The sequence below is a fragment of the Nipponia nippon genome, unplaced genomic scaffold (assembly GCF_047370975.1).
Source record: "Nipponia nippon isolate SJK-2023a ecotype South Korea unplaced genomic scaffold, ASM4737097v1 scaffold_3, whole genome shotgun sequence".
In the NCBI taxonomy this organism is placed as follows: Eukaryota; Metazoa; Chordata; class Aves; order Pelecaniformes; family Threskiornithidae; genus Nipponia; species Nipponia nippon.
Genome location: NW_028262347.1, coordinates 32640484 through 32654359, shown reverse-complemented (window position 1 = coordinate 32654359; position 13876 = coordinate 32640484). Strand labels below are relative to the sequence as shown.

General features: G+C 38.5%; 1 protein-coding gene across 1 annotated transcript in view; it reads right to left on the bottom strand.

Annotated features, from left to right (window-relative positions):
- CNTN1 (contactin 1) overlaps positions 1-13876 on the bottom strand; it is a 270079-nt gene that overhangs the window by 22729 nt on the left and 233474 nt on the right. The window contains exons 19-21 of the mRNA XM_087766507.1: positions 10421-10655; positions 6712-6815; positions 291-477 (exon numbers count right to left, since the gene is read on the bottom strand). Coding sequence (XP_087622633.1) covers positions 291-477; positions 6712-6815; positions 10421-10655 — 526 coding nt within the window. The remainder of the gene's footprint in view (positions 1-290; positions 478-6711; positions 6816-10420; positions 10656-13876) is intronic.

Sequence of the window (13876 nt, the reverse complement as noted above, 5' to 3'; positions counted from 1 at the left end):
CTTTGAGCAGACAGTTGGACCTTCTGAGTCTCTTCCGTCCTGAATTATCCTATGAGCCTATAATCTGTGTCTCCTTACCATCTTTTATAAGATACCCACATTGTACATGGCAACAAAAGTGAGGAAGGAGAGCCTTGCTAGAACTTTTCAAACCAAGAACCAATATAACATAAAGGTAGAACACTGGGTATATGAATGAGAAGCCAAGTTTGCAGACATGATAGACATGATGCAACATGCAGTAACGAAGTACACGACATTATACATAACCTAAAGCTCCATTTACTTACGTGCTTTCCTGGTAATAACATCGATGCTTCTACTGGGAGGCCCATAGCCTGCACTATTGAAAGCAGAAACATCTACATGGTAGCGAGTATTAGGCTTCAGGTTTTCGAGTTTGGTTGAATATTCTTGATTGCTCACTTGTACCCGTTGTGCAGCTGCTTCTTTATCATGAGCAGCCCAGTAACGAATCTGTAAGCAATCAGATTGAATGATTACATTTAACATATTTAGTCAAAAAGGAAGTTTATAAAAAATTATGTACGCTAGGTATTTCTATACTGCATACTCTGGATAATAAACGAGCTCAAAGAAATCTAACAGCAATAGCATGGAATTCCTTCTACAGGCTATGATTTTAACCAAGTTGTATACAGACATAAAGAAATAGAAACAAATTCATATTTTATTATGAAACTTTTTCTCACAGTGGTTTAACTTGTTCTCAGCTAAGTCATTAGAAGTCTGGGAGATGGATAATGCCTTCAGCGAACAAGACTATTTTCTGTTTGCTGTTTTATATGAGCATTTTACTTTGAACTTTAATATTGTTTTCCTACACTACAGTGTAGACTAAACTCTGCTAATGTTTTCACATTTTTTTTAAAATGTCTTACAAATTTAATCCATTTGTACTTCTAACTAGGAAATGAGAAGTATTCAGTCATATTATCTGTATGTGCAGGTCTAGATATGTGTACTTAACCATTTTCTAAAGTTCTTTGGCTAAATTCAATCATATTTCACAGTAAAATATGACATTTGTCAAAGTAGATGAGAAAGAACCTGAAAAAGCTTGGACTATGGGAAAAGCATCAATATGAGCTTGTAACATCTTAAAATCCAAAGTCAATTAACTGTACATAGAAATTCTGTGAGGTTTTTTCCAAGAAATGGCTCTATTCGATTTTAATTCATCACACATCACAAAGCACCAGTCTAAAAGAGAGTAATTCCTATGGAGTGATGCCATTCACACAGGGTCCTATTCTGCATGGCCTTGTGAGATGCAAATGAGAGTAAAACACTGTCAGTCTCTGGGTTTTGTCTGGTTTATAGCCATTTGCATAAGACTAAATTACTGTGCTAACCTGAATGAGTGGAAAGCCATGCCCATTACATTTTGGTTGTGAGAGTTTTCACTCTCAGCGTTTCTGCTCAGGATCTGCCTGTCGTCATAATGATTTTTGGGTATGATACATGAGGACCTTTTAAAATCTTTTTAGGAAGAGGTTAATGTTGTTGGTAATTTCAGGCTCTAGGAAAAATCTTGCTTTGTAAGATTTGACTGGTGACATCAGGTATCCTGTTGTTTTGTCTTTTAAATAGCAACCGCTTTAACCTTCTGTTCTGCTGACATTAGTTTTCCTTGGAAACTTCATTTAAGGAATAGGTTAGAAGAGCAGATAGTTTTTCAAGGTGTTAATATCACAGTTCTCCTCTTTACAAATTATGGGCACAACCCTTGCTTGGCAAGGTCTTATTTTCTCCTGTTCACGTTTAATTAAAATGCTTAATAAAAACATTTGTTTTACCTCAGACCATGTGCTGTGGCTGAATGAGGTGCAGGAGAGGATTTCTGTTCACTTACTTCAAATGTCTTTGGACACGGTAACGGTCGTTATCACTACACAGAGGTTACTCTCATTTAAATAGTAAAGTCTCTTGTCAGAGTTTGTTGCCTCAGTCTTGCCCGCCACTGTTAGAGGTTACTCATACTCTGGTTATTATAAAAGTGACAGTATCATAATGGCTTTTCTCACTCCTTCTTGGTGTAGAGAGAATCATATTGTATCTGCAGGCCAAACTGGCTCCCATTTTTAAATACAGCATGCATACCTGCCTTTCAGCAGGCACAAATGGGTAATTTTTAGTTATATAAATGTATGTCCTGCACAGTGTTTTGGAAGTTTAATCTACTAGCATCCTCAACATCACTTTCCTGTAATTTAGGCACTCACACTATGAAATTCCCCCTTATCAAGGTGACTGTTTTACTGAGTCAATAGCCTTTGCCCCAAAATGAGTGAGGAATGTGCACCCAATCCATCCCGCAGGCTTCTCCAGCAAGGTGGTAACCTCCACTTGATGAATGATTTCAAAATTGCGTGGGTCTGAAACCGTCACAGTCATTTCAGCTGACGGTCTGATTATGATCTTCAAGTCAGATTCTTTTTTACATGATTATCATTAACAAACTGTTGTAGATAAGCTGCTGTTGTTGAATGCAACCATACCATAAGCTGTTAACGATGAGTGGCTGACTCAAGCGTGAGAGGGTGTGTACATCAGGAGCTAGAGGACGTCATGTCTATCTCTGTCCCTAAGTTCAAACAAGTTTCTAGCCTGCAGCAAAGGGATGTCTGTGAAGTCCTAGGTGGCCAAAAGTTTCTTAGCTTTGACAGGACCAATGGTAACTTTGCTGTTGATATTAACTGGCCGTTGAAGACTAATTAATTCATTTTTAGTATCTTCTATTATGTTAAGTAAGTACCTGCTTTACCTAAAGACAACAAACACACTTTATGGGAAGCTTTTGTTAATCATGGGGCATATGCTGGAAGCCTTTGAATACCTCTGACTTGCAAAACTTTCTACAATCCTACCAGTTCATTTGCACTACAGTGGTGCTAAGGGCGTAATATAGCAAGTAATATACAGCATCAAACAAGACAAGTGAGAACAATGAATGAAAATGTAAATTACTTCACTGAGAGCATATTACATTTCAGGCAGAAGTAATATAATTTAAAAATTAAATTAAATTTAAATCCCAAATACTATTGTTCTTGGCAGCAGTGTTGTGGACTTAATTCATCCTATAGTGTGTGAACTGTGTGTCGCACACTCAGAATGTTCTTCGTTACCTCTTCATTTAACATACAGTCATATCTACATATTTGGATCATTGTAACTACTCTTGGAAAAGAAAAAAATTGAAATAAGATTACTCCCTTGAGAGCTAAGAAAAAGTACTGTCTTCTTTACGCTATTCCTACATTATCTTCTCACTTATTATTCAAATACTTTAAAAGTCTCTTGAAATAACTTGGAAATTTCTGTCACTCTCTTGCCTCTGTGGAAGTGATACTAGAGTTAATTGCCCTATTGGTTCAAGACACCACATTTTCCCACTTTCCTCAGTAGGCCCTCTCTCTTTTTATTGAAGACCCTGGATAATAATGCTGGACAGTCTGCTTTTTCCTGGTGCTCTGCATTTACCTTGGTTAGCGTAACCCATAGGTAATGAATTCCCAGGGGACACGGGAGGGTATTTCACCCCAGCTCTAGAGGCTGATGTAAGACATAAGCCAGAAGTGATCTGTGGGAAGGGAATGCCTTAGCCATCATGAATTAGTGCAGCCCTCCATGCTGAAATCAGGGAAAAACACTCTCTTTCATGGTGTTCTCCTCTATTCAAATTTTAATATACTGAAATACATCAGAAGTTGTTTCTGTAAGTAGCATGAAACAACAGCTCTCATATTCATGAAAGTTTTACATAGGAGAGACATAAAAGAGATACTTTACTCATATTAAGAAAGAATGCTAATAGCATATTTCAGTAAACAAGGGACAATGGTGGTAAGTACCGATGAATTCATTTAATAAAATAAACACATCTATTGCATAGAATCATCAGGAAATACAGATAGTGTCTTTGGTATTGCATGCCGTGAAAAGCTGTGGCTTTTAGCAGGCTATTGCAAGAACTCATAAATCTTAAATTCTCTATATGGATGGAGATAGTTTTCATACTTTATCTGTTCTTTAAGTGTCAGCTGAGGATACTCCTCTGTAATGGCAAAATGCATCAGCTCACACTCATCACCATGAGGGCAGTCATCCCCACAGCATGCATTAGTGTCGAGAAAATCTGACTCCTCCTGGTGTGAAAAGCGTTATGTCACAGATGAAATACCTTCAGGTGCTTTGCTCAGGGTACTCCCACCTCTTAAACTCTAGCATTTAGAAGTCAATTATGCAATTTTCAGGTAATAATAAAGACCAAAATGAGAAGGTGTTCTGGTGAATGAGGGATTTTGCTAACCTGTGTTATGGCTGAGCAGTAATTAAAAAATAAATATTGGAATATTTCTTGATGCCCACAGAGATAGAGCCTTCCAGACACATTCACTGGAATTTTATAATGTAGGTTGAGTGCTTCTTCCCCCACAACTTGTATTGTAACTTCACAAAAGCTATCTACAGCCTTGACCTTCCAGAAGAGCCCTCTCTATTTTTGCCCTGTCCCATGGCTCCTTCAGGAGCACAAGACTTTCTTTTTGCCCTCAGCATAGAAGCACAGGCTTGCCCTTTGCTGCTTTCCCCACTACTACTGGTGACTGCTCTAGGGAAAAAGATCTGAGAATTAACACCTGACTGAGCTCCATGGGGCAGTAATTCATGCCTATCAGACTGTTTATTGTGTAGCCAGATGGGAACTTTTATCAACACTCCCAATAACTAGAAGGTTACTTTAAAAAAAGAGGAAAAAAAAGAGAAGAAATGCATTCTAATGCCACTGCTCACTTTACATATTCAAGCGGCCCAGTTCACACTTGATTTGTGGAAGTGTAGTACTTCTCCAGAAATAAATTAAGTTACACTCCAGCTATCAAAATAAGGCCACACCCCACACCTCTCTATTCATTGCAACAGAGCTCTCCACCCATTCCCAGGGTGCCCCATCTTTCTTCAGAACAGCACTTATTCTCTTTTCAGCCCAAAGATCCTCCACGCTTCTTGCTGACTTTTTTCCTTTTTTCTATTGACTGCTCTGTGCATCCTGTTCTTTCCTGCTGAATCCTTCCCCCTCCCTTCTTTCCCTGACAGCAATTCAGATGGCTTTATGTAAAATAAAGTAAAATTTAAAAAATGGCCAAAAGTGGGTTGCCTACAGGAAAGTTCTCCCACCATGTTCTTTCCCTATTCATCCTCACCCCTCCAGCCTTCCTTCTCCCTTCCCCGTTACAACTCTCAGCACCCATTGCCATGCTTTATCGCCACTGCAGTCCCAGCCTTTCTAGTGCTCTCCTTGTTGCTGGTCTCTCCACACCCTCGCAAGTCCCTCGGTGTGTGCCTGATGAGTGTCTGTTCTGGTTGGTCAGGGTGCGCAGGCTTCGTGCCCAGTTTCTGTGCAGACTGTCCAGCTCGGGAGTGCAACGCTGCTACCTGGCTGGCTGGCTTGAGCTCACAGATCTGTGTACTCCACGCCGCTCTCAGTTACGACCATGAATCTGCCTATCCTATTCTAGTTGCACAGTCCCTATGAAACACCAAACCAGTGGGCTGCTTTAGTAAATTAGGAGTTACTGTTGATGTCAGTGTCTTAATTTCAAACTCCAGTGTCCTCTGCTTGCTAATTTTAAAACTTTATGTGTGTACTATGTAGAATCAAGCTTTGTAGGGGACACTATTCTAGTTCCTATTGAGACCTTCGCTATGATCTTGTTACCATATCCCAAAAGCATTACATAAATATCATGGAAACAGAAACAGAGATCAGGAAATATAGAAACAAGTACTACTAATTAAAAGAACATTTATTCATAGATTTCAGTCATAAAAATACATTCTATGAGGTTATTCCAGATTCGTATGTGCTGTTTAGGAACATAGAGGCTACCATCAAGCAGCCAACAACTTAAATCACAAAGCAAGTCACTAACAAACTAAGGCCCAAATCCCCATTTTGGAGTGCAGCCAAAGTAAGCCGGCTGTATGCTGCAGAGTTCGCCAGCATCCAGTGTGTGTGCATGATGTTAAGACTTCCCTGCTGGAGTACTACGTGGCCACTTCTGCTTGCACCCACCCTGTGGCTCTTCTCATCTTTGTACAAGGACAAGAACAATTTTTGCCGGTAGTACCACTTAGCCTTGGACTAGATGAACATACCTTGAAGCTTTTTTTCATGTAGAGAACAGAAACTATGAACAAAACATTGTTGTCTTGCACAACAGCACTGTCTCTGTTATACTGGATTCTGGGCATTTGTCACCTGGTCCCACTTACTATAGGATTTGTGGGTAAATGATATTAATAACTGCTGAGAAATTAAATGGGCCATGAGTTAGTTACAATTTCATGTCCATGTTGACAATTACACCCAAAACTTAATCTAAATATGTTTTGAGAAGGTAGAGATAGGCATTCAATTACATAACATAAAGAGACAAGATTCGTTTATGAAATAATGATGCCTTTTTTCAGTTGAATACTGAGCACATACATTTGTTAATGTGTTTTAGTAATGATGTATATAGCACCAAAAATAATATGTTTCTCAGGATGTGAAATGTATACAGCTAACAACTGAAGAGAAGTGAACCCCAAGAGACAGAATGCTAGAGTGGGAATTATCCTGGCATTTATCTACTGAAATTAAATAAATAAGAAGATATACAGTGTCACCTCTAAACTCACCTGGTATCCTTCCACAGATTTATCAGAAACATGGTGCCAAGAAACAGACATTTCAGAAGATGACAAAACTTTTACGCTCACATCTGTAGGTATTTCAGTTGGAGCTGGAAGGTGAAACACATGTTAAACATCTCATCCAGTGACAGTGTTATACTGGCTTGTATTTCATGTTATTTTCTTGGTATCAGGGGGCCAAGTGTGTTAGTCTTTAATCTGTTTTTACTTGAGTAAACTTTAAATTCAGTGATGATCTGTATGGGAAATGACTCTATAAAAACAAAGCAGTGATTCTATTACTTGGCTCAGACTATGTATTTTTATGCTTCAACCGATTCCGTGCTGAAATTTGTGTAAATTAAAACCAGGCTTTGACAAATAGAATGAAGCATCCAGTGATCTTTTACTAAACTGGACAGCAGCTCACAGATTATGTACATTAGATTTTTTAAGATAGCTACACACAAATATTCATGTGTATGTGACTTGGTCATGATGATACAAGGTTTTTATGAGACCAGGTATTAGATATAGAGCTGGCCAGTGGCACATATAAACTTGAACTTGAGGTGTGAAATAATCCAAGAGCACCCTTCTGTTAGGCATACATCACAAAGCTGATTTTGTTTGTGTTCTTAGTTCTGGACACCAGCCAATGCAGAATACAGACCATTATAACGTGGTATGCTTTTGTTCAGGGCTTAGAATATTAAGTTCTAGTTTAATTATAAGAAGCTGTTAATTTCACTGTCTCTTGCATTTTAAGTGAGGTAAGGAATTTAAAAAGGTATAAACTTAGCAATGTCTATAAAAGATAAAGTTTTCCAAGCTAAGAACAGTTCTCTGTCGCGGATCTTTTGAAACAAGTTGCAACAGACAGGCATGGCAGCCTGAGCTGAGGAAAGCTTTCATATACTTAATCTTCCAACTGGGCATCAAGTCAACTATGCATCAAAACAGCCACTGTTAAGAAAAAAATCAGTTACATCTCTCATGAAAAGTATCCTAGGTAACAAAATAATCTTATATGCAAAGTTACCTTTTGTAATTGTCTTTCAATGACTGTTAATAATGCAAATGTATAATTAAAAAATGATACATTATTGCAAAATTGTTTTCACAATGACAGGAATTTAGATAAGCAAGCGGCCTGTGCACTCATTACTAGCAATCATTACTCACTACTAGCAATGGCAGGTATGACTAGTAGTTGTCAGATATGGAACTTGGCTTAAAACATGTGGGAACGCAGAAATTCCCCAGTCACTAAAGTGAATAAAGATGCCCACAGTTATAACTAGACATACACAGATATAGTACAAAATACACAACTTAGTGGAAATGCTGTCATTATATTTATGTATGTATGGAATATTGTATGACCATATTGCTTTAAAATCTCACCAATACCTTTGAGAAGTTGTGTTGTCTGACAGTAGTAATATCACTCGCTGAGTCAGAGGTACAGAAGTACAGGTGGAATAGATGTGATCATCTAATCTGTTCCCAAATCACTGTCAGACTCTTCTCCATTGTATCAATTACAGAATTTGCCACAATGTTTCATACTGAAAATTTCCAACTGCCAGGGATTTTGCTGATACAATACTCTAAACAATATTTCATCTGCTTATGCTTGTTTATGATCTCCAAATAAAATCCCTATTTGGCATTTATGTTCTATAAATATTTTGCAGGCTCTCTTGAGCCAGAAAGATGACATCAGCTGCTTTTCTCCAGACTTCTAATTCAGTAATTCTACCAATAAAAGCAGCAATCATGTGGGCCTCACAATATGTTCTCTTCACTGAAAACATAGTGGTCATCACACAACTATCTTCTAAGCATAACTATACAAAGCTAAGGCTGGGAGCCAGTAAACATGCCACAAGGTACTGAGGTGACTTTGTACAAGTCCTGATGCCAGCAGAAAAATCTGCAGAATGTTCTTTGGAATAACTTTCATTACATCTATTAGAAAAATTCCTTCTAACCCACCCTGAAGTTCCTGGATTTGATATGGTCAGTAGTCAGGGTCACAGCTCTGCACAGGAGCTGTAAGCACTACTGGTAAGGTTTGGAGCACCATGAATCTGACTGTTTCGGTGGCTCTTGTGCTTGAAATCAAAGAAAAGAATTAGGTTCACTGAGCTTCTATTCCTTTTGCTGCCTGAATCTGGCATCGTTTAACCACAAGTGTTTCTATCAAGTGCCTGGACTTTGCTGAAGTCTATGTTAGAACGTCAGCAGCCACTGAAGTGACTTCTTTATCTGGAAGCTGGCACTACTGCACATTTGCTTTTCTTGTGTCTTTTGGAGCTACTAGGCTCTCTAAACTTAGAGAGCTATACAAACACACTCCCATCCCTGACATGGTTAGTATAATCCTAACATAAACACGTGGGAGCTTATCAGTCATCTGTCAATAATGTCTCTGAGAAAGGATGGATACCGAAATGTTATTTGGCAGATATGGCTTTTATTACACCATAGCTATTTACTAACTCATTTATACAATTGCAAAAACAACCGTTCTGTTGCTGTAGCAGCTGTTGAAGATGATATCCTAAGGTACGCTTTTCTGAGAAAAAGGATTAGTATTAACCTCTTCAGATAGCTAAGTGTTGCTAGCTTGAATCCTGAATTATCGTAAGAAACAAAAGGACTATTTTATCTTTTCTCTGTGTGGTGATTTGTGTGCAAAGTTCCCATTAGTGCTAATGGGAATCATGAACATAAATCTCCCATAAAGCACACAGAGTAAAGAACAGAGTCGGAAGTGTGAGAATGTGGCAGTGTTATCATATCCCTCCTTTTGGCTCTTTGGTCTGGATCTGTTGACTTTGTGAAGGAGATTCTGCTCTATGGAAAGAAAAATATGAACAATTCTTCTTTGGGTTTCTGGCAGAAATTAATAAACCATATTTTTTTGAAACAGACTTGAGTGGTTATGTTGCAATTAGGATGTTGTATGTATTTCTTCTGATTTAAGGTAAACCTTCTTCTAGTGCTTTCTCTCTCCTGCTGAGTTTGGAAATGTCATTGAAACTTGAATTCTAAAGATCACAGCATGTGAAATAATTCCAGCAAGAATTAAGAAAATGATATTACTGAAATGTCAAAGACGTTTTCTTACATTATTCACTTGATAGGTCTAACACCAAAACCAGAATAAAGAATGTGGCAGGGATAATTTATATTAGACTCTAAACATGCTTGAAATATAACTAGATAGAACTGAACTACCATTCATTCACATGTTTTGGGCTAAATTCTGATGCTGATCTACTCGAATAATAGGCTTTATGGTGGTCTGTTAAGAAGAAAAAACCCATATGTATGTCAAACACATACTAAGATCACAGAGACATTGCTGGATAACGATGTAAATGTTTTAGGTAACAAATACGAAGGTCAGAATTTCATTTTTTTTTAAATTCTTAAGTCTTTTAACAAGCTGTGTGAAAAATCTTGAATGCTTCTGTATATTGCTCATTCAGACCTCAAGTACAGCTCTGCATTGCATGGAAAATAGAGTCTGAAGTTGTTAATTCAGAACAACTGCAAGTGTTTTGTGTGAGCAATATATACCCTCCTTGCTAAAGGTGTATGTTGCTGTGTTAATCAGTGTCAAGGACCACATTCTCTCTACTGATGCTGGTACTGCTGATCTGGGCCCTCAGTGTAAAACTTCTCTGGAACCTTTACTCACCATCTTGTGCTGAATAAATGACAGCAGTGAGACTGAATGGTCCATCCCCTTTGTTGTTAAAAGCTTTCACTTTTACTTGATATTGGGTTGAAGGTGGCATTGATTCATCCTTGTGGACATACCGGCCAATTTCAGGATTAGTAACTGTAACTCTTCTCCATTCTTTCTCGCCAAATGGCTTGAAAGCCACTATATAACCAAAGTTATTGCCATAGTGGTATTCTCTTGATAAAGGCTAAAGAGGCAAAAGATAAAACATTATTTCTTGTAGTCAACTAAACAAATGGATCTCTAATGAAATACAAATAATACAGAAAGCATCGATATACGCATTGTAAAACCACTGAACTAAAGTTCCACTTTCTTTTGGTTTACTTCTACGGTTTGCTCCCCCCCACTTTAAAAATACACCATCTTCCTTTAAAAATACACCATCTTCATTATGCAGATCTGCAGTAGTAGCATATCTGCTACTAAAATATTTTAAGTTCTTGTTCCTCATCCAAACTCAGTGCAAGACACATCATGTTATCTCCTACAGAAAGAAAACAAGAACGATTGTTTACTAAAACTGTTGTCAGCTGTAGCTAGCAAAAAAGGCTTTCTTAAGGAGCAAGTGATAGTGGCTATGTAACACGGACACACTATGCAAGTATATGGGTCCATGTGCATGTGTGGAGATAGATATTCTTGCGAAACAGAGAGAGAGAAGAGAAAATTTATGTGGTTGGCCTAAATTATATCAATTTATCTAAAGTTAGTCACCTAGGCAACTTGCACAGCTGATGAAGAGAGATGGACACATTCAAAGAACGATTCATCCTACCAGTTTTCACTGATGATGGAGGGGGTCCAGTTGCTGGTTTAGACTACCCACCTAGCTTCTAACTGGTAAAATTTAAGTGAACTGACTCCCACTTTCAGCATGAGCATTAAAGGTACCTATCCAAAATATTTCTTAAAACTATAGCTGATTTCCTATACCTAGGAATACTGGAAAATACAAAATTATGGAAGACCATCTGCTATAATGAATTTTGCTTCATTCACCAAAGCTCTACATTCAGTGACCAGTCCTCAGTCCACGGAGCCTTTACCACAACTGTTAGACAGTGCATCTGGCCAAAATCATGTCATTCATCAGTCCACCTGAAGGCTGACCAGATGCATCACCTTTTCCCATACTGTAAACCTCAAAGAGATGAAATAGCTTATCTTGAGGCAAAGGTCCTGGAGCAGTAGAACAGAAAGTAATAAACAAACAGAAAGTAATAAAAAATAAAAAGTAAACACCTCCTCAGGTGTTTGCCCACTACTGTGGCACTTCAGCCAACATGTGTAGAGATACTCTGATCAAGGATTTATGAAACTTAAGTATTAATAGTGGAACAAGCCAAAAAAACCCACCCTAGCTCACAAATTTTGATGTTCCTATTTGTTTGAAGGAAAAATTCTTTGAGAAACAGAATTTTGGCGAAAACACACTGAATTTTTTGAACAATAGGAACATTTAAGTTTTGACTTCAGAAACATAACACATGGATTAGAACACTAGGATACATAATACAACAAGAAAAAAAATAAGGCAAACACAGATGTCAGAACTCAAAATTCGGAAAATGTCTGATAAGGACATATGAACAATGATGTAACTTCTTTCCTTCATGACAAAGCTTCCAGGAGAAATGTACAGAATCAGACCAAGGGCTGGGACTTCTGACTTTACTCAGCTTAAGGTTAACTGACCGCTGCCCTGGGTGTGCCAGCTATCAGATCCCATTGCATCCTCTTTATCTGTTGCTGCTGTAATGTTTCACCACTCTGCAACACCAGTGTTGAAGTCACAAGAATAACAATACAGCAATATTAAAAGCAGGCAGCCTTCAGCTGTGTGAGGACAGAAAGCTGGTTCTAGATGAAGCTCCCTAGACACCAGTGCTTCAGCATGGGATCATCACTGGATACAAGCAAAAACCAGCTGTGGGAGTAAGGCCCAGAATCCATCAGGATTTACCATCTGCAGAGCTCAGTAACCACTAAGTTTCCTCTTGCTTGCTGTTCTTTTTTCCCCATACTTAACTGCATCTCTAGCAGAACAGTGGCTCAGTTCAATCAAAAACTGGAAAGTGGCCTCAGCACACCATGACTAGGGTTAGGGCACCCTTCTAGAACATGGGATATGTATGGACAATCTTCTGGACTGAGTGCCTCTTGCTTCCTGGGTGGGTACTCCAACCACGACTCCATGTTGCAGAAGACAACTGACTGATGCAGCTGACTGCAGGTCTCTACATACGTGACTTCCTTGGCTTTTCTGGGGAACACAGGTGAAATGCGGATATACGTCACATCTGAATTATAATGGAGCTTTAGACAGTGGAAAGATACCCATCTACCTACAACATAACTTCTGAAAACACATGAATGACTTAAGTATAATTGGTAATTAAGATGACTGCCAACAGATAAAATTCAAGAAACCTCTCATGCAAAAAAAAGAGACAGATATTTGATCTCTAGTTGTGACGCTAACCACAAGCCACCAGGCGAAGTCTTTAACTACAAATCAGCTATGAGGAAAAAAAACCCTAGATAATCTATTTTATATGTGCTTAATTTTTTGTGTGTCAGGCATATTCTGAGTGTACCTATTGGATGAGGTATAACTCATGTCTTAGCTTGTTTTCTGCCTCAGGCCTGACTGGAGATCAGGTGAAAATGGGATACCTAGTTTCCCAGAACAGCTAACGTACCTTCATGTACCTAAGTTTAGATTCATAGGCAACCTTGCAATTCAAAAAGTAGAAGATTTCACAGTCCGGGTCACCTTTGATAGCTTGTCTTCTGAATCTATCATTGTATGTAGCTGCTTAAAATACATCAGAATCCTATCTCATGTGCCAAAGTAAGCAGCCTGGATGCGGCCCTAGTCTCAGAATGATTTTCAGCCAGAGCAAACTTTAGAAAGCCAGGACTAGCACTTAAAAATTATATTCTGCAAGGCCTTAAATAAAATGTTGAAAGCAGCTTGACCTCCAATGGCTGCACATAATAAGGAGGTATAAGTAGCTGAATAGTTTGTAATATCCACTAAAAACTTTGAGAAACAAAACGGAACAGGGAAAGACAAATAGGGAAAAATGAGGAAGAATGGGCATGCCACTCCTAGCTCTCTTTCTCAGTTCTTCTTTCAAAACAAGACTCAGAAGAGCTTTGATTGCATCTCCGTCTGTCTCATTCAACATGGGCTTATGAATCATAGCAAAAGCTGAAAGGGGGTTGGCAGCAACCTGTGAACCTGCCATACATTTTGTTCTTCTCTTCTTAATTAAGGACTATTTTGAGGAGCATATGCAAATGTCAGCACATTTGGGGGAATCAATACACACCTTATCTTAGCCTTACAGATAGATATATTGTTGTCTGTCAGACAGGCTCCGTAAATCTAATGCCTCT